This window comes from Pteropus vampyrus, unplaced genomic scaffold, assembly GCF_000151845.1.
Source record: "Pteropus vampyrus isolate Shadow unplaced genomic scaffold, Pvam_2.0 Scaffold347, whole genome shotgun sequence".
NCBI classification, from domain to species: Eukaryota; Metazoa; Chordata; class Mammalia; order Chiroptera; family Pteropodidae; genus Pteropus; species Pteropus vampyrus.
The window spans coordinates 1486379-1504475 of record NW_011889128.1 but is presented as its reverse complement, the minus strand read 5'-3'; the positions used below and the strand labels follow the sequence as shown (position 1 = coordinate 1504475).

At 46.3% G+C, this 18097-nt stretch overlaps 1 protein-coding gene, 1 long non-coding RNA gene and 1 pseudogene across 4 annotated transcripts; 2 read left to right on the top strand and 1 right to left on the bottom strand.

The window, feature by feature from the left end:
* Positions 1–4167: 4167 nt before the first annotated feature.
* Positions 4168–4283, bottom strand: LOC111731031 (annotated as a pseudogene).
* A 1481-nt stretch (positions 4284–5764) lies between these two features.
* On the top strand, positions 5765–8573 carry LOC111730981. Its single transcript, XR_002776901.1, has 3 exons — positions 5765–6258; positions 6899–7007; positions 8494–8573. It is a non-coding gene; the product is annotated as an uncharacterized LOC111730981 (long non-coding RNA).
* Positions 8574–11502: 2929 nt separating this feature from the next.
* Positions 11503–13568, top strand: CUNH16orf54 (chromosome unknown C16orf54 homolog). Of its 3 annotated transcripts, none has more exons than XM_011378684.2 (3): positions 11503–11691; positions 11935–12139; positions 12547–13568. In XM_011378684.2, the coding sequence occupies exon 3, from the start codon at positions 12547–12549 to the stop codon at positions 13219–13221; it is 675 nt and encodes a 224-aa protein (XP_011376986.1). In that variant the 5' UTR covers positions 11503–11691; positions 11935–12139; the 3' UTR covers positions 13222–13568. The 3 variants fall into 3 exon arrangements, with proteins under 3 accessions (XP_011376986.1, XP_011376984.1, XP_011376985.1); XM_011378682.2 differs by having other exon boundaries at positions 12515–13568; XM_011378683.2 differs by having other exon boundaries at positions 11935–12165; positions 12515–13568.
* Positions 13569–18097: the final 4529 nt, after the last annotated feature.

The window sequence follows — 18097 nt, the reverse complement described above, 5'->3', positions numbered from 1 at the left end:
TCCCCCCGCCATCTGAATTGGTTAGACTCAACCAGATCCAGCGCTCGTATCTGCTGCATGAGCTGCTATCGAAGTGTGAGCAAGCGAGATCATTCCGCCAAGATGCACTCATTCTTGCTTTGTGTCAGGAAGAATTTATCTAAAAATACGAGCAGATTTGGTCTCCGTTATATATTCACATGAGGTTCAGGCATCTGCTCTCGCATACAGCATGCTCTGCCAGCGCATTAAGACAAAGGCAGTGCGGTGTGCTGGCAAGAGCACAGTTTTAGTATAAGCCTAAATCATATACTGCCAGCATTCCATGTGTATTTCAGTTTTCTTCTTTTCATTCTTAATTGAATATACTGCAGACCAACTAAAACCCAGTACGTTGTCCAACCAAGGCCAGATGACTTTGGCATCCGCAGTACTTCTCAACTTTGCCCCGAGTGCACCAAGGTTATGAAATCTCATATCTTTTCTCTGGTATCATCACTTTTTCATGTCCATTCAATTTATACATGAATAAGGGCAAAATGCTCAACTAAACACCAAACACTAATACACAGGCAAAGAAAGCTTGAATTTAATACAATCAAAAGCATTCACAGAGGGCACTTGGAAATGGAAATGAAGTTTCCTGCCCTGAGGGGCTCAGAGTCACCCGAGGGGCAAACCTGAAAGGCACCTCCGCAGAGTGCAGTGAGTGAGCATGGATTAGTCAGACCAGAGGAGGGAATGAGGACCCTGTTGGTGGCCAGGGAAGTTGACCACATATGCCAGGACTGCAGAGTGGAGAAGCAGGCTGAGGTCCAGTTCCGCCATCTATCTTGGGCAAGTTACTTAAAGTCTCTGAACCTCATTAGTAGAGAAAGGATAAGATCCACTTCAAAGGGTTATTTTAGAGGATAAAATAAGATAAAAATGTGCTTAGCAAATTGCTAAACACATAGAAGATGCACAATCAATTACCGGCTGGGAGCAGTAGCATAGGAGGAGTAGAGACATTTGGACAAGGTAGGAAGATCAGCAGAGGGCACAAAGTGGCACACATCTTCCTTCACTGCAGAAGGAAAGTATCAGGGCAGATAGGGCTATGGGAACTGGAGGAAGCCAATCCCTAGGCAAGCTGTGAGTAGAGCCAAGCGCTGAACACAATGTTTATTTTCTGATTACTTGCTGGGGTGGGGAAAAGAGCAAAAAGAGCCAGCTCTTAGAGGCTGAGAATCAACAAGGAAGGGAGCTGGAGCTCCCGCTCTCATCATGGAGGGAGAAGAAGAGGCTAGCAACTGATGGAGAGAGCTGTTGGAGTTGGGCAGGGCTCTTTGGGGAAGACGTGAAAGGTTTGGAAGAGCAACCGTATGTAGGTGAGGGAGAGAGAATGGCCCAGATCCATGTTACAGGATGATTGAGGGATCAGGTGGAGTTAGAGACACTAAATGTAGTGAGTTGTGTGATTTTCTCCAATAGGACTTATTAAGCTGGTAATAGAACAAAAGGAAGGTGATTGTATTGGTCCAGGGCAGAAGATTTAGGAGGAAGGGGTGGCAGAAGGACAGGCTGGCAAGTGCTGAAAAGGAAGGGGCTGAAGCAATACACCATAAAGTCAAGGTTATAGAAGAAGTGAAGTGAGGTCAGGGAGAGAGAGTAGTCAGTGATGGACTCCAGGAAGAAGAAATGTCAATAAGATGGCCCAGCAGGTGCAATGGGAGAAAAGTGAGGCTCAGAACCCGGGGCATTAGATGGTCAACGTAGAGCAGTCTTGAATGGTAACCAGATTTAAAGTGGCTCCCTAATGTGAGGGGGCAAATCCTTTATAATCTGTCAAAGATGAGAAGCAATGCTAGATCAAGGTGGAAGGGGACCCAAATGTTGAATGCCTACTGTACGAGGTGCTTTATATAAACTAATATTATCCTCCCGACAGCCTTTCAAGTTGGAGATTTGTGAAAAATGGAAATGCAGACACAAATAGTTTGCCAAGGGCAACTCAGACTTAATCCCAGGGCTGACCAGCTCCAAAGCCCATGTGTTTTCCACCTCCCCAGATTTCCCCAAAGAGGTGGCACTTGAGAACTTTCTAATTCATTCTTATCATTTTTCACGGTTCTCAAAGTTGGAATCTCTGACTCTTAGGATCTTGGGCAGCAAGGTAGGTTGCCTTGAGCAGTGATTAAACTCTCCTGAGCTCAGCCCTGTCTTTATTCACCGTTGGCAGGAAGATAGCCCTGGGTGAGGGCTGGAACTCTCAACTGGGCTGGTCCCCACCGCAGAGAGAGCAAATATGAAGGGAAGAGCAACAGGAAGCACCTGCACTCTCTCGTTGAAGCTCTGAATATGTTTCATGTGATTGACCTGCTCAATAAGTCACTCATTCAGTGGGAAGAAGATGTTGGAAATGGTTGGATCTGGGTTCAGATTCGGCTCCAGCACTTGAGTTGTGTGGCTTTGGATGACCTTGAACAACTTTCAGTTGACCCAGAATTAAAGGGTTTTCTGGGACATGGAAATTTCAGTGCTAAAACCAGGATATTCCCAGGCAAAAGGGGACTGTTGGTCACTCTATACAGGCTACTCAGCCCCTCTAAGCCTCAGTTTCCAAGTATGAAATGTGGCTATCTGCTGCCCACTTCTCTGCTTCTCACCATGCGAGACTGTGCTTTTCAGAGAACACAAGAGCAAGGAGCATGGTTTCATTCTATCTGCTCAGGAGAAGTTTAAAATTGACAGCATACTCCTGCATCTGCTGAAGTTGAACTTCTGAAGTACGAAGCAACTTTTCACCAGTATTCTGCTTGGAGCCCTCTGCTGCTGCTCATGTCGTGGCCCAGACCATGAGTTGTGAGCCTCCCCAATTGATCACCCTCCCCCTGCTGCTTCTTGTTCCCAGGTGAGCGTGGCAAGGTCTAAGCACACCGTGCTCAGCAGGCAGTGTTGAGATGGAGGTTGAGTGTGCACGGATGAAGGCAGCTAGAGACACAAAATCCAGAAGTCCAGTCACGGTAACATTGCATAAGAAGAGTTCTTGAGGCTTTAGCCAGAATGGGTTGTGGAGGCATGGCAGGAGGAAAGCAGACAAAGTCTTCCTGAAGGTTGTTTCTGCTGGTGCCTGCTATTGTTTCTCTTCTTGCCTGAAGTTGGTGCCTCCCCATTTTGCCGAGGAGCCAAGTTCATAGAGATACTCAACAATGTAGAGGGCGAAGGTGTGGGCCTTTTGTTGCTACGGAAGGGTGAGTTTCAAACGGGAAGTGAGGAGGAGTGAATGAACTCAGTAGATGTAAATTTGGCCACCCACAGTTCCCCAAAAAGTTAAACATGAAGTTATCATGAGACTAAGAAATTCTACTCCTAGGTATATACCAAAGGGAAATTGAAAACATATGTCCACAAAGAAACCTGTTCATGAATGTTCATAGCAGCATTACTCGTGATAGCCAAAAAGGGGAAACAGCTCATAAGTCTATCAACTAATGAGTGGACTTAAAAAATGTAGTATATTCATGCACTGGAATATTATTCAGCTATAAAAAAGGAACAAAGTCTATAATATTATATGTCAACTGTAATTGAAAATTTAACATTTAAAAAATTTAAAAATCTCAAAGGATGAAGTACTGATTTATGCAACGGCATGGATGAAATAAAAAAAAGGCCGTGTATTAAGTGATTACATTTGCATGAAATGCCCAGAATCAGCAAATCTACAGAGACAGGACGAAGATCGCGGTCGCCAGGGTCTGGAAGGAGGAGGGAATGGGGAGGGACTACTAATGGGTACGAAGCTTCTTCTGGGGCTAATAAAAGTGTTCTGGAATTAGATCGTGGTTGTGATTGCATAGTCTCATGAATATACTTAAAACCACTGAATTGTACATTTTAAAAGGATGAAATTCATAGCATGTGAATAACAGCTTTATAGATATAATAATAAAATTTGGCCACTCAGTCCTGCTACATGTAGAAAGTACAGCAGTGGAGCGATGTCCTTAGGATCCAGCTGAAGCCCTTGTGGGAGTGCCAGAGGACAGATGTGTCTCCTGGAACCAGGACACAAGTGGGCCCTCTAGTTGGATCTCATGTGGATAGTAAATCACAGAGGTAGTAAATCTTCCTGATGACCAGTGATGGCTAGACACATTGTGAAGGGCATGAAGCTTAATGTATTATTATTATTATTATTATTTATGCCTACAGCACCTGGTCTTCCTAGGTGGTCTCCCATCCAAGTACTAACCAGGCCTGACCCTGCTTAGCTTCTGAGATCAAACATTGGGCTTGTTCAGGGTGGTATGGTCGTAGACCATGGACCGTAGCTCCACTGGGGTGCGAACCTACGACCTTCTGCGTGTGAAGCAGATGTGCTAACCGCTACACTATGGAACCATGTCCACTTAATGTTTTCTTGAGAGTATCTACTTCCACCAGAATCAGGCTAAGAACTCAAGTGCGGTCAGGCCGGTCATACACAGGAGCTGGGAAAAGATGAGGTAGTCCCTTGGGCTCTTCTTTCACCTGGGAACATGTGGGCAACAATGTATCACGGTGTAAGGCCAGATGCCGGCCACTGAAAGCCTCAGTCTGGAATGGACCTCAGTGACTTTCCAAATGGCATCATGGCAGAGAAATGGAACCTGCAACAAGTGGTCATGTGGGCAGGGGGACCCTACACATACTCAGTTCAACTAATTGCTTCCTTGAGATCCAACAGGTCCCATTATCTCCTGGTGGGGCTGGGAGCGTCAGCTTCAGTTTATGGCTGCAGAGAACTGTTGGAGTTTAGCAAGAGTGAAGGAGGCACCTGGCGGTCAGTTAGCGGTCCTTTAAGCTGAAAGAGAGCAGAATTCCAGGAGGTAGCTCACCAAGCTCTCAAATTTCTGTTCCTTTGAGGATCATATACACTAGACCTGGTATCATTTGGCCCTTCTGATTGGACAGGACAGCCCTGAGCTGTGGCTTCCGGTTTTGCAAACACACGTTTCCTCAGAGAGGCTGCACTGCTGGAAAAGCCTGCTTCTTCCCTGCTCCCCTACCCCCTCAGCCTACCCCCAAATAAACCAGACAATTTTATCCAGGAAGCATTCTAAATCTCTCATACATAAAAAAGGGGCACATCATTAACATATACTGAGCCTAGCAGGAGCTTGGGCCATGTTGGTTGCTAGGGCTCAAGCCCCTGGTCTAGAATTTTCTGGTTGCTTACTCCCCCAAATAAGCCCCACGAGAGCAGGGACCATAGTTCATCGTTGAATCCCTGTACCTGGCACATAGGAGATAATAAATACTGCTTGGTTTTGCGATCTCACTAGTAGCTAAAATGTCCTCAACTTAGCTTAGGGTTGACAATTTACTTTTTAGTCCTTAAGAGGGTTCCATATCTGAAAGTAGCCAGGCTCCCCAGAGCATAATCATAGCTGCGCCCCTGACTGCAGCTCCATTCAGTTCATCCTTAGGGATTCTGACACATCCAGGCAAGCAAGAGCACAAGGACATGCACGCATACGTATGGGAGCACACCCATCTACATATACTCCAATCCACACAGGCTTCTCTTCCTGAAAATTAGGTGTCCAGCCACATTTCCGGCATGACGCATCTGCTAATCAGCTTGACTTGGCTGCCTTTTTTTTTTTTTTGAAAGTTCAGGCCAATGCATCTTGATTCGTTTCTGGTAATTTTCCTTGGAATCAAGCCCAGAAGTGGAGTCACTCTAGGAGATCCTGGAGGAATAGATAAGCATCATTATTCTTGAAAGCCTTCCCGGCACACCCTTTCCACCCACCACAGAGAGAACTGCAGCTCTTCGCCTTTGAAGGCTTCCAAAAGGGCTAATGTTTTAGCGGAGCCTTGACAGACTAGTAAAAGTTGGCTAGATAAAAGAATGTTTCGATCTCAAGGGGAAAGAGACTGTATCCCCAACACCAGTAAAGTGCCGCATCACTGCGCTTTTACTGGATGGGTGGATGAATAAACAACACACGTGAGGAAGGCAGACTGTGGGTTCAGAGAGCTTGAGTTTGTCCAAGTGTGAGGTGGTGACACATGTGATGAAGTTGAGGCGGGAGCGGTAGTTCTGGAGCCAGATCGGGAAGGGTTTTGTGTGCTAAGCCGAGGAATTTCAACTTGATCTCGTTGGCAGCAGCATGCCCTCGAAAACTTTAAAGCAGGAAGGTGATAGGATCGGAACCGTCTTCTTAAAAGATTAACCTGGAAAAGGCCAGGCTGTGGGAGAAATGAGAGTAAGGGAAACCATATCAGGAGGCTGTCGGGACAGAGAAGGTGAGAATCCGAATAGACGGTGGCTGTGGGGAAGGGGGCGGGGGCAGACACGTGTGCAGGGTATTTTACACACACAGTCACCTAGACCGGCTGGCTGTAAAGGCGAGGAGGAGAGATTCCAGGACACCCTGCACATTTCTAGGTCAGCAAACTGGGAGGTCATGATGCCGTTAGTTCAGATAGACATAAATAGGCTTAGGGGAGGGGATGGCTTTTTTAAAAAAGATTTTTATTACGAAATGTTACACAAATATAGAAAAGCACGCAAAAGAAATGTGCTATGCAGTACAATAATAATAATAACAATGCTGTTTTTTTATTTATTAGGTTTGAATTACCTGTGGAGTCTAGTTGGAAATTCTGTTCTAAAACATAGTTAACAGGCCCAGGATTATATAAATGAGCACTGTTTTGGTTGCAAGTCACAGACTATCAGACATAAAGGAAAATGTGTCATAAGGACACAGGAACCTAAGACAGGAATATAGCTGGGCATTGGGAAGGAGCTGAACCAGGGACTCAAACACCGTCAGAAATCGCTCTCTCCAATGCTCCTCTCTGCCGGCCAGCTTCTTCCACTTCTCTGGTTCACGTGATGGGATAGGGACCACTGACAGTTCCTAACTTTTACATCCAACAGATTCAATCACCCGGAGAGTTGTTCAATCTCAGCTCCAAAATTCCAAGGGAAAGAACTATGGAATTAGCCCAGCACACCAGAAGCATCCAACCCAGTAACTCGTGGCTCGGTGAGGGGTGACATTGTACAAATGTGACAACTCTTATTACAACCACTCAGAAAAAACAATTCCTCAAATAGTAGCACTGGTCAAGTAATCTAGCAGATGCCCACTACAGGGCAGAAGCTGTCGGATTCCCCAGAGGATACAAATGAGAGCGGTGGTTCTCAACCTTGGCTGTGCATTGGAATCATCTCAAAGAAAATCTTAAAGAAGGCTGATTCCTATCCCATTTACTTGGTCTGAGCTGTGGCCTCAGCCTTAGACTTTTTAAAAAGCTGCCCTGGTACTTCAAATGTATAGCCAGGGCTGAGAACTACCTAGTGTAAAGCTTTTCAAACATTCCTGGGCCTACAGATTACCTGGTATCCTGATGAGATACACCTTCTGATTTAGCAGGTCCGGGAGGAGCCTCAGAGTCTGCGTTCTGTGCACCCAGGTGATGTTGACCTTGCTAGTCCTCAGTCCACTCCAGGCAATGAGGTTCTAATGCAACACTGTCCGACAGAACTTTCTGTAGTGGCAGAAATGCTCTGTAGCTGTGCTGTCAAATGCAGTAGCCACTGGCTGCATGTGTCTCCTGAGCACTTGAAATGTAATTAGTGAGAATGAAGAACTGAATATTTTATTTAATTTGAATTAATTGGAAGAATTACATGTGGCTAATGGCTACTGTATAGGACAGAGCAGGCCTGGTGGATCTCAGCTAGGGGGAGGGCATATCTGAATCACCTGTGAGATTTCTTAACTAACTCAATGCTCTTATTGCTGCTGCATTCTTCACCCTCCCCAGTTCAGGCCCTAAAACAGTGTAATAGAATGCGGGGGGGTGGGGGGAGGACTAGTAGGGTTAAATAGTGAATGCTGGAGAAGGACCCCTGTCCTTACTCACCTGGTGAGAACCACTGATGTAGAGTGTCCCAGTAACCTATTTCTGCATTCCAAACCACTCCAAAACTTAGTGACCTAAAACGGCGATATTTGTTTTTCTCATAAATCCATGTTTTGAGCAGGGCTCAGAGGGGATAGCTCACCTCTCCTCTACTTGGTGTCAGATGAAGTGGCTGAAGGCTGGGGCTATCTGAAGAGTTGCTCATTAAAGGATCCGGTTGTCAACTCTGGCTGGGACTTTAACCAGGGCAGCCACAGGTGACTTGGACTTTCTCATACATGGAGACTGGGTTCCAAGGATATGCCTCAAGTGTGGGATAGAGAGGGCCCAAGCCAGGCAGGAGCTCTACCCTTTTCTTTAACTAGCCTTGGAAGCCATGCAGTCACTTCTGCTCTATTCCATAGGAGTGAGTCACTAAGGCCAGCCTGTATCCAAGAGGCAGGAAAGTAGACTCAGTCTTAGGAGTGTCAAGGAATTTGTGGACATGTTTTAAAACTACCACATAGACTTAGGACCAAAGAGGACCAAGGACAGATCACCGCACACAGCAGCCCACAACCAGCTGCCTAGTCTACAAAGAAAGTTTTCTCTTGCTGGTTTCAGGTGCAGTCAAGCTCATCCCTGATCACCTGGCCCCTGGAGCATCCCCCCCACCCCCCAAGCAAAGACCTGTTTTCTAGAATTTTGACCCAGAGACTTCTCTACTGCACACACTCCTTGGGTAACTTCTTGATTCTTTTATTCAGAAATTCTTGGGTGGTGGAGTGGGAGAAACCTGGGAGTCAGGACACCTGGGCTCTGATCACCACCCCGCAGAGCCCACAAAACAATAGAAAAGAATGTGGGTTGATTGGGGAATGAGATTATGAAGAATAACTGTCTTTTCTATGTTTCGAGTTTCTATGTTATTATTTAAATTTCTTATTATGGTAAAATATACATAACATAAAATTTATCATTTTAATGATTTATAAGTGGCATTAAGTATATTTACATTGTTGTGTAACCATCACCATCATATATCTCCAGAGCTTTTTCATTTTCTCAAACTGAAATTCTACACCCATTAAATAACTCCCCTTTCTCCCCATCCCCAGCCCCTAGCTACCACCATTCTACTTTCCATCTCTACGAGTTTGACTTCTCTAGGGATCTCATGAATGCGGAATCATACAGCATTTGTCCTTTCTGACTGGCTCATTTCGCTTAGGATAATGTCCTAGAGGTTCATCCATGTTGTATGTATCAGAATTTCCTTTCTTTTTAGGACTGAATAATATTCCAGTGTTTGTGTAACATTTTGTTTATCCATTCATCCATTGATTGACATTTGAGTTGTTTCCACTTTTGGCTATTGTGAATAACACTGCTATAAACATTGGTGTGCAAATAACTGTTTGAGTCTCTGCTTTTAGTTCTTTTGTTATATAATTATACTGATATATATATATATATCAGCATAATTGCTGGATCATATGTAATTTTATGTCTAATTTTTTAAGGAACCAGTTAAAAATTTTTTAGCTTTTTTTTTTTTAAATGATAAAAGACCATAACAATTAGACTTCCCAAAGGCAGTAAAAATTTAATGCCATTAAAAAAAAAAAAAAAAGAATCAAAACAGCCAGTTTGAAACCTTTGGAACAGAAAATCATGTCTGATCTTTCTGGTTTTTAATAATTTTTACTCTTCTAGTGTTTTTATTTTTTAAAGGAAGATTAAACCATAAAACTTTTAGGAGAAAACATAGGCATTAAACTCTCTGATATTACTAACAGGAATTTCTTTTCAGATATATCTCCTCGGGCAAGGGAAACAAAAGAAAAAGTAAACAAGTGGGACTACATCAAACTAAAAAGTTTTTGTACAGCAAAGGAAACCATCGACAAAACGAAAAGACAACCGACTGGGAAAAGATATTCGCTAATGATACATCTGATAAGGGATTAATATCCAAAATTTATAAAGAACTTATACAACTCAACAACAAAAAAAACTCCAAACAATCCAATTAAAAAATGGGCAGAGGACTCGAATAGATATTTCTCCAAAGAGGGAATACAGATGGCTAACAAACATATGAAAAGATGCTCAAGGTCGCTAATCATCAGAGAAATGCAAATTAAAACCACAATGAGATATCACCTCACACCTGTCAGAATGGCTGTCATCAATAAATCAAAAAAACAGCAAGTGTCGGCAAGGATGCGGAGAAAAGGGACCCCTCATACATTGTTGGTGGGATTGTAAATTGGTACAGCCTCTATGGAAAACAGTATGGAGGTTTCTCAAAAAATTAAAAATGGATATACTTTTTGACCCAGCAATTGCACTTCTGGGTATTTATCCAAAGAAAACCAAAACAATAATTTGTAAAAATCTATGCACTCCAATATTCATGGCAGTACAATTTATAATAGCCAAGATATGGAAGCAACCTAAGTGCTCATCAACAGATGATTGGATAAAGAAATTATGGTTCATATATACAATGGAATATTACTCAGCCATTAGAAAAAATGAAATCCTACCATTTGCAATGACAAGGATAGACCTAGAGGTTATTATGCTGAGTGAAATAAGTCAGACAGAGAAAGATAAATACCATATGATTTCACTTATATGCGGTATCTAAGGAACAAAAAGAACAAACTAATCAAAAACAGACTCACAAATATAGTGGACAGTTTGGTGATGGACAGAGGGGAGAAGGGCTTGGAGGCTGGGAGAATGGGGTGAAGGATTAAAGAAGTACAAATTAATAGTTGATAGGTGGGCATGGGGATGGGGAGCATATAGGGAACGCAGTTAGTGTTAATATGAGGGCTAGGTGGCGGGCCAGGGGAGGGAGGGAGCAATTGGGGGGATTGTTTTATGAACAATATGGATGTCTAACCAATGTGTTGTATACTTGAAACTAACTTAAATAAATAAATTTATTTTTCAAAAAAGAAAGAAAGAGAGACTAATTGAAAGAGAACATCTAACCTGAACAACTTTCAGGTTTTGTTTACTTGGACTTTTTAAATAAAACTTTTTTATTGTCATAAATACACATAACATAAAATTTACTATTTTAACCTTTTTTAAGTGTCCCGTTCAGTGGTATTAAGTTCAGGTTTTAATTTAAATCTCACCAGATTCTAGTCTGATACATCCCAAGGCACAGAGCCACGGGGCCCCTCATGTCCTTGGAACTCCGTCTACGCTGCACTTTGTGCTCTTTCTGGCCCTTTCCTCAAAGCCACCAAGGCAGAGTGATCTGAGTCAGGCTGCCCTCGTGACCACCTTGTGCCCTCAGTGTAAGACACTAACATTTCAACATATTTTTATAGCCTTTCACATTAAATGGCTGTCATTTTGCAAAACAAAATATTAATACCTAAATGTTGTGTTATGCTCAGGGAGCTTGCCAGATCAGGAATTTACATCTATGCTCCCCCCATTCCTTCCACATACGTGGGTTACGTGACTTTGGACACGACGCCTCCATTATTTGGGGCTTGCTTGTCATCTGTCAGTGAGTGAGTCTGACTCTAGTCCAGGAGCTGGTGATGCTTCATCCCGCCCTGGCCCAGGCTCCTCCCACCCTCAGGCCCAGGACAAAGGAGCAGAGATAGCTAACTGGGTCTTGGAGACAGGCCTAAGCCTGTTTTTTACCCCAGACTCTTCCCAGAGGCCTGACATTGTTGCTACCCGAGCCTCATCTCCCAGTTCTGATCAAAACTGGGGTTAAACGGTCTGAAGACAAGCAGATGTATCTTCATGAACAGTAGAGAGAAGGCTGGCTCTAGCAGGAGGGTGTGTGGGGGCTGGATGGCAGGAGCAGGTTTGGTGGGACCCAGTGGGCAGGACAGGGGCTGGGCAACAATCAGAGAGCAGGCAGTGAGGTGCCTTGGTGCTCAGCGGGGAATGGGTGGGCCAGAGTCTCTGTCTCCTCTTTCTTGGCCACTGGATGAATATTCTGGGGCCTGGGGCCTGGTTGTGGGGTGACACTGAGTTCAACAGGGCCACTGCCCATTCCCGCCCCACCTTTCTTGCCAGGAACCGCCTCCCCACCGCAGTGACCACATCCCCCCAGGTTGCCTTGGAAACACTTCTCAGGCAGGGGACTTGGTGTGCAGTTGCCCAGCAACAAGTGGTGCCCTCCCTTCCGCCTTCATCTGAGGCAACTGCCCTGCAGCCTCCCGCAGGCACAAGGAAGAGCTGCTCTGAGGGGTGAGAGGGGCTGGACCGAACAGCGCTTGAGGTGAGGCGAGCAGGAGGCCCCCGTAGGTGGGAATCCCAGGGGACAGCACCCATTGCTTCCTCTCTAGGCCCAGCAAGATCTGATGGGCCCAGAAGACTGGAGGAAAGACACCCTTAGGACACTTAGAACTTTGAGGCACCCTGGGGTCTGGGAGAAAAACAGGGCCTCTGGGAGGGGGTTGGGAGTTCTGAGCAGTACGGCCTGGCTGCAGGCCTCTGAGGGAGCCCCCTGTCCACCATCTGACCCCTCTCGCCCTCTCTGGGTCCCCTCTGTCCCTGCCCCTGCCTGGGTGTTTCTGAGGCCGATATTCAGCTCCCTGATCTCCGTCTCTCTTTTCCTCTTGTCTGGGCACTCGCTGCCTTTCTCCCTCTCTAGATTGTGCTTCCTCTTCTGACCTGTCTCTCCAGATGCCTTTGACTCCAGAACAGCCCTCTGGGTACATGGAGGGGCCCCCTGCGTCAGAGCCGGCCTCGTGGCCCCCGCTACCCTGCGGACCCTGCGTCCCCATCATGCTGGCCCTGGCCTCTCTGGCTGCCCTTTTCCTCCTCAGTACAGCTGTGCTGGCCGAGCGCCTCTTCCGCCGCTCTCTGCGCCCGGACCCCAGCCACCGGGCACCCACTCTGGTCTGGCGCCCTGGAGGAGAGCTATGGATTGAGCCCACAGGCACCCCTCGAGAGCGCTCCGAGGACTGGTATGGCTCTGAGGTCCCTCTGCTGATGGACCAGGCCCCAGACCCTCATACCCCCAGGGGAACCTTGGAGGCCAGAGCAACAGCCCCACCTGCCCCTGTAATTCCACACTCCCCTCCCAGCTGCTTAGTCCCTCAGCCCCTGCCTAAAGCCCCAGCCCGCAGCACCTTCTGGGGACCCCAGGCCTGGGAGGAGAGGCTCCACGCTCCGGGCTTGGTGAGCTGGGCTGAGCCTGAACAGAGGCCAGAGGCCAGCGTGTGTTTGGGGAGCCCCCAGACCCGAAGGCAGCGCCCGGGAAGCCCTGATTCTGAGTGGGGCCTCCAGCCTCTGGTCACCCTGGAGCAGATCTCAGCTTTCTGGAGGCGCGAAGGCCGGACCAGCATGGGTTTCTGAATCTCCAGGGCCTGGAGGACTGGCTTCCCAGAGACTCTGAGGAAGGCCCAACCTCAGAGGGACCTTAAGACCCTAAGGCTCCAGCTTGGGAACCCAGTGACACGTGTGGCCTCCCCAGGGAAGAATGCCCCAGGCCTTTTGCATCTGGATTTCAGTTCCACTGTATCTGGGTCTGGGCAGGTCGGTGTGGACAGAGCCTGTGCTGCAGTGGAAGCTCAGAGGTGCCACTGCGTAGGCTGTGGTGCAGAGACCTGGAGGTGGGGCTGACTCTGGGCCAGAAGCCACCAAGATTACATTGCTGATTAAAAACTCAAGGTACCAGATAGGCATGAAACAGCATCACTGCAGTAGCTTCTACCTTCCTTCAGTGTGCATCCAAAATGCCAACATCAGTGGGAAGGGGTCCTATGGATGCTGAAGAACAGACAGCGTGATAATGATGTGTGTCAGTCGTGCCATCAGGAGATGACAGGAATCCAGCTTCCAGAGCCACAAATCATAAAGAGGGGTCAAGAGCGGGCAAAGGAGCATCTTATTATATGAGAACTGTGGCTTTGACTCCCAGCTCATAGCAGGGAACTTGGGGAGCCAAACTGGAGAAGCCCTCTCTTGTCTACAGCTGGGATCTAGAGTCCAAAAAAATCGGTGGGCTCCTCTGCTTGTCCTCTGAAGTCTGACACATCCCAGACTTCAGAATCTTCTCCCTCCATGGTGAGGGAGGCCTGGGCCAAGGCGACTGAGGTTGAGCCGATGGGGAAGACAGCACTATCCTGGGCCAGGGCAGCTCCCCAAAGTTCAGCCTCTGGCCACCTTCCCTCCCAGCTTGCTGGATCCAGCTGGGTGGAGTGTTCTGGAGAGACAGATTCCCCCCAGATGGACTTACTTATAATACTCTACCCTAGAGAAATGGAACCCCAAAATGTCCTTGGCCCTATAGACATCTATATCAGATGACCTCTTTGGGAGCAGGGCCAGGGGCTGGCGAGAGACAAGGAGTTAGCAATCCCCAGAGGTCTGATATCCCAAACTGCAGTCATGAGTGTTAGAATTTTTGCCGTACCAGCTGACCACCTGTACTATTATTTACTTTATATTTTTCTTTAAATTGGCTTACTATTTGCTTAATAAATTTATTTTAAAAGGAATCTTTTTTGTATCACCTCTGTAAATGGAAAACGGGTTTCACTTGCTGTAAATAGAAGGTAAAACATGAAAATAAATACAATGTAAACAAAGATTTTAAGTTTTATGTAGACATTGTTCCCTGCTGGAGGCACTGACCCAAAGACCTGTTCTTTCTTTGTTAAAAGGAACCAGATGAATCAGCAAGTGTTAGACATTCTAGTGCCATCTGAGGCCTTCCCCAGAAGCACTGGGACAGACTGAGCCCTGCACAGGGAGCTGAGATCCTGTGCTACTTACTGCCCTCCAGGGACTTCCCAAGTTTATCTAGGCCAGGGAAACCCTGCTGGGCAGCGGTCAACACTCCGCTCTTACTCCTCTGGAGGGCCAGTCCAGAAGCACTTGGTCCTGAACCTCCCCCGCCCTGTGGATGTCAGAAGTTGAAGGAGCAGCAGGGGAATGAAAAGCCCCCAGGGGGCCTCTCACCGCCCCCCCACCCCCGTGCACAAATCCAGCACCTTCCCTGAGCCAGGCCCTAGGGGTGGGCCCTACAGCTGGGACCTAGAGCCAAAGAGCCTGACCCCTGCCCTCAAGGAGCTCACAATTTCTCTAGTGGCAGAGGTGAGGATGGAGGGGGGTGGGATAAGAAGGGTCACATAACTGAAACAAGGCAGGGCTCCTGTCCCATCTCTGTCACTTACAAGCTGGATAACTATCTCATCACTTCTCATCACAGCAGCTGACAGAACTAGGCTGTGGGGACTGTGCCCATGAGAGTGGTCAGTCCACCAGGGAAGCAGAACAGAGATACAATGTTCAACTCATAGATGCCTGTGCACCAAGGGCTCAGCCGAAGCAGGGCAATGCGGAAGGGCCATCGGAGACAAGGTCCCGGCACTCGGTCTGGCTCCATACAATTGGAGACTTCAGAAGAGTGGTTTTTACATTACTGAGCCTTCACAGTCTTTCAATAACAAGAAAGTTGAAAGTTGAACAAGATGCTCTATTGGGACTTTGCTAGCTGTGACATCTGAGGATGGTACAAAAAGAAAAGTGGATGCATGCATGCAGGGATGAATGTGATCTTTCTGAGGCAGAGTCAACCTGCTATCCTCAAGGTACTTTTATATACCCAGACCCAGAACATGGTCTAGAACAAAACAAGAGCCCAAGGAAAGGGAAACGAATAGGTGAGTGGACTAAAGAGATGCATCAGTTTTACCCTTTCTCTTTATTTTAAACCTCTTCCTCTCCTTTTAAACACCATCTTATTACTTTCTCATGTTGAGTCCTTCTTTTATGTCTTTAGGCATTTGAAACCTACTTACCATATGGTCCTTTGCTCAATCCTTCTATTGTCTGGAGGGCTGGTGCACTCACTCTCATTTATGACTAGTGATTTCCTCTTATGCTTTCTAATTTGGGGCTATGAACTCAACTTTAGCAGGGCCTTATTAGTGGGAATCCATGTGAGCAGTTTGAGGGGATGTCTCTTTAGAGAGAGTCCGTGCTTGTTCCTGCCTAGGATGCTTCAAGGCTAGTACCAACGCTGGACCACATTATTTGTTAATTTTATTTGGGCTTCCAAGACCATGCAAATGGTGTAAACTTGAACCCCAAATCCAGGTGAGGGAAGACCTTTGGTTATGAATTCTCACAGGAGATTTTCTATTGCCTCCAAGTCTCAGGATGAGGCAGAAAAGGTTCTTTTGTGCTCTCCGGGCTGATGGGAAGATTTTTTTCTAGCCTACTCTTTCACTGAGAGTGTCATCCTTTAAGAGACTGAGATTTTATTAGGGTCCTGAACCTCCCCCGCAGACAAGGCCTCATCCTCAATTTCTAGGCGGATGTAAAACTCAAGCCCTTTACTGCCGAGCTCTACAACCACCCGGCAGCTCACACAGCTCTGGTTTTCAATTTCCTCTTTGCATGTGGCTCCTGGGGATTCCCCTTACTTTCCTGAAACCCAGCTATGCATTTTAAAGGATGTTTGCTTGATTTTATGCAGCATTTCTAGATGTTTTGTGGTGAGAATGTGCTTGTCAGGTTATACCATTCACAATATCACACACACACACACACAAAAGACTATTTCCTCTATAAATGAATTCAAATCTCTCCCACCTTAAAACAACCAGCCAACCAACAACTAATTCTCTATCTTGCACCACATAACATGACCTCTCACCTCCTTCACATACAAACTTCTGGAAAGAGCTGTCTGTTCTAGCAGTCCACATTTTCTCATCTCCCCATCACTCTGCGACCTGCTGCAGGCTCTTGTATATTTTCAGTACTCTATAGAAGCTGCTTTCACCAAAATCACGTCCCGCATATTTTAACCAAGGGGCATCATTCAGCCTCCTGTCGGCAGCATTCGATTTCATTCTTGACACATTCTCTTCCCTGCTTTCCATGACTCTACACATACCTGACTTGACTTCCCTTCCCTCTCTCTGGCCATCCTTTCTGTCTCTTTTGCTGGCTGCCTTCCTCAGAGGTCCATCCTGGACAGCTTTGCTCTCCCTTGACACACTCTTCCTGGGCAATCTCACTGATGCCATGGCTTCAATTGCTGTCTCATGCCCTAGTGACCCCCAAGTCTCCACCTCCAACTGTGGCAGATGTGGTCCTCCTATAGATATTCTCCCATTATTCTAAAGCAATAGTACCAGTAGGGAAGAAAATATAATTAACTAAAAGATTATTTCAGAACCAGTCCATGCCCATCCTTGGGTAGAATCAGTATTTGTCCCCAGGATAAAATCAGCTCCCTGCCCCCTCAAAAAATGCAGTGGTCATGAATTCACCTGCATAAAGAGGCCAAGCCGGAGACATAGGTGAGTTATGTGGATCAGGGGACAGAAGTGAGAAGAGGCCACATGCCTGTCCATGGGAGTAGCTCCCATTCGGTGCTACCAATCGTGTCCATCCTTCTGACTTTTCAGCAGAAGCTAGAAATCCAGATTTCTAGGTAAAATCAACCAGAATGTTGACCATTCTTTACACACACACACACACACACACACACACACATCATACATATATATCATACATATATACCTATTTTTTAAATCTATCTGTAAAAACCAAATGAAGCAAGCCTGTGGGCTACATGTGACTCGAGAACGGTCAGTTGGAGAGCTCCTCTAAACAAACTTGAGCAAGAGCTCTTGAAGTGGGTGTGGATTTTCCCTCATTATCTTGGCCTTTGGTTTGAAGTGGGGCAGCCTGCTCTCAGAAGGTCTTAAATCAGGGTTTTCTCCACCTTCGCATTATTGACGTTTGGGCCAACCAATAATTCTTTGTTGCGGGGGACTTTCCTGTACACTATAGGATATTTAACAGCATCTCTGGCCTCTATCCACTAGGTGCCAGTAGCATCCTCTAGTTGTGACTCTCACCAAATGTCACCTGGGTAGAGGGGAAGGGAACAAGAACCTCTGACCTAAGTGAAACATTTTAATGAATTAACACACCTGCCCACGGAGCTTGCAGCCTGTTCAGGTTAAGACTGCTGGGGAACCAGACCCTCTAAGCTGCCAGGGAGAAAGAACCACGTGGGCCTCCTCTTACTAATTTTCAGTGATGCCAAAAAGGAATAAGATGAAGAGACAAAACAACCAGCCCTGGAGGAATCAGATCGATAAGGTAATGTACTCATGAAACAAATAGAGGCTTCTAGGAAGGTTCCAATTGCAACTGGAGAACAAGAAAAAGTTCTGGAAATTACAAATATAATTGTCCAAATTAA

Excerpts from the sequence above, each read along its gene's own strand:
- CUNH16orf54 (XM_011378684.2), top strand. The coding sequence starts at position 12,547 with ATGCCTTTGACTCCAGAACAGCCCTCTGGGTACATGGAGGGGCCCCCT.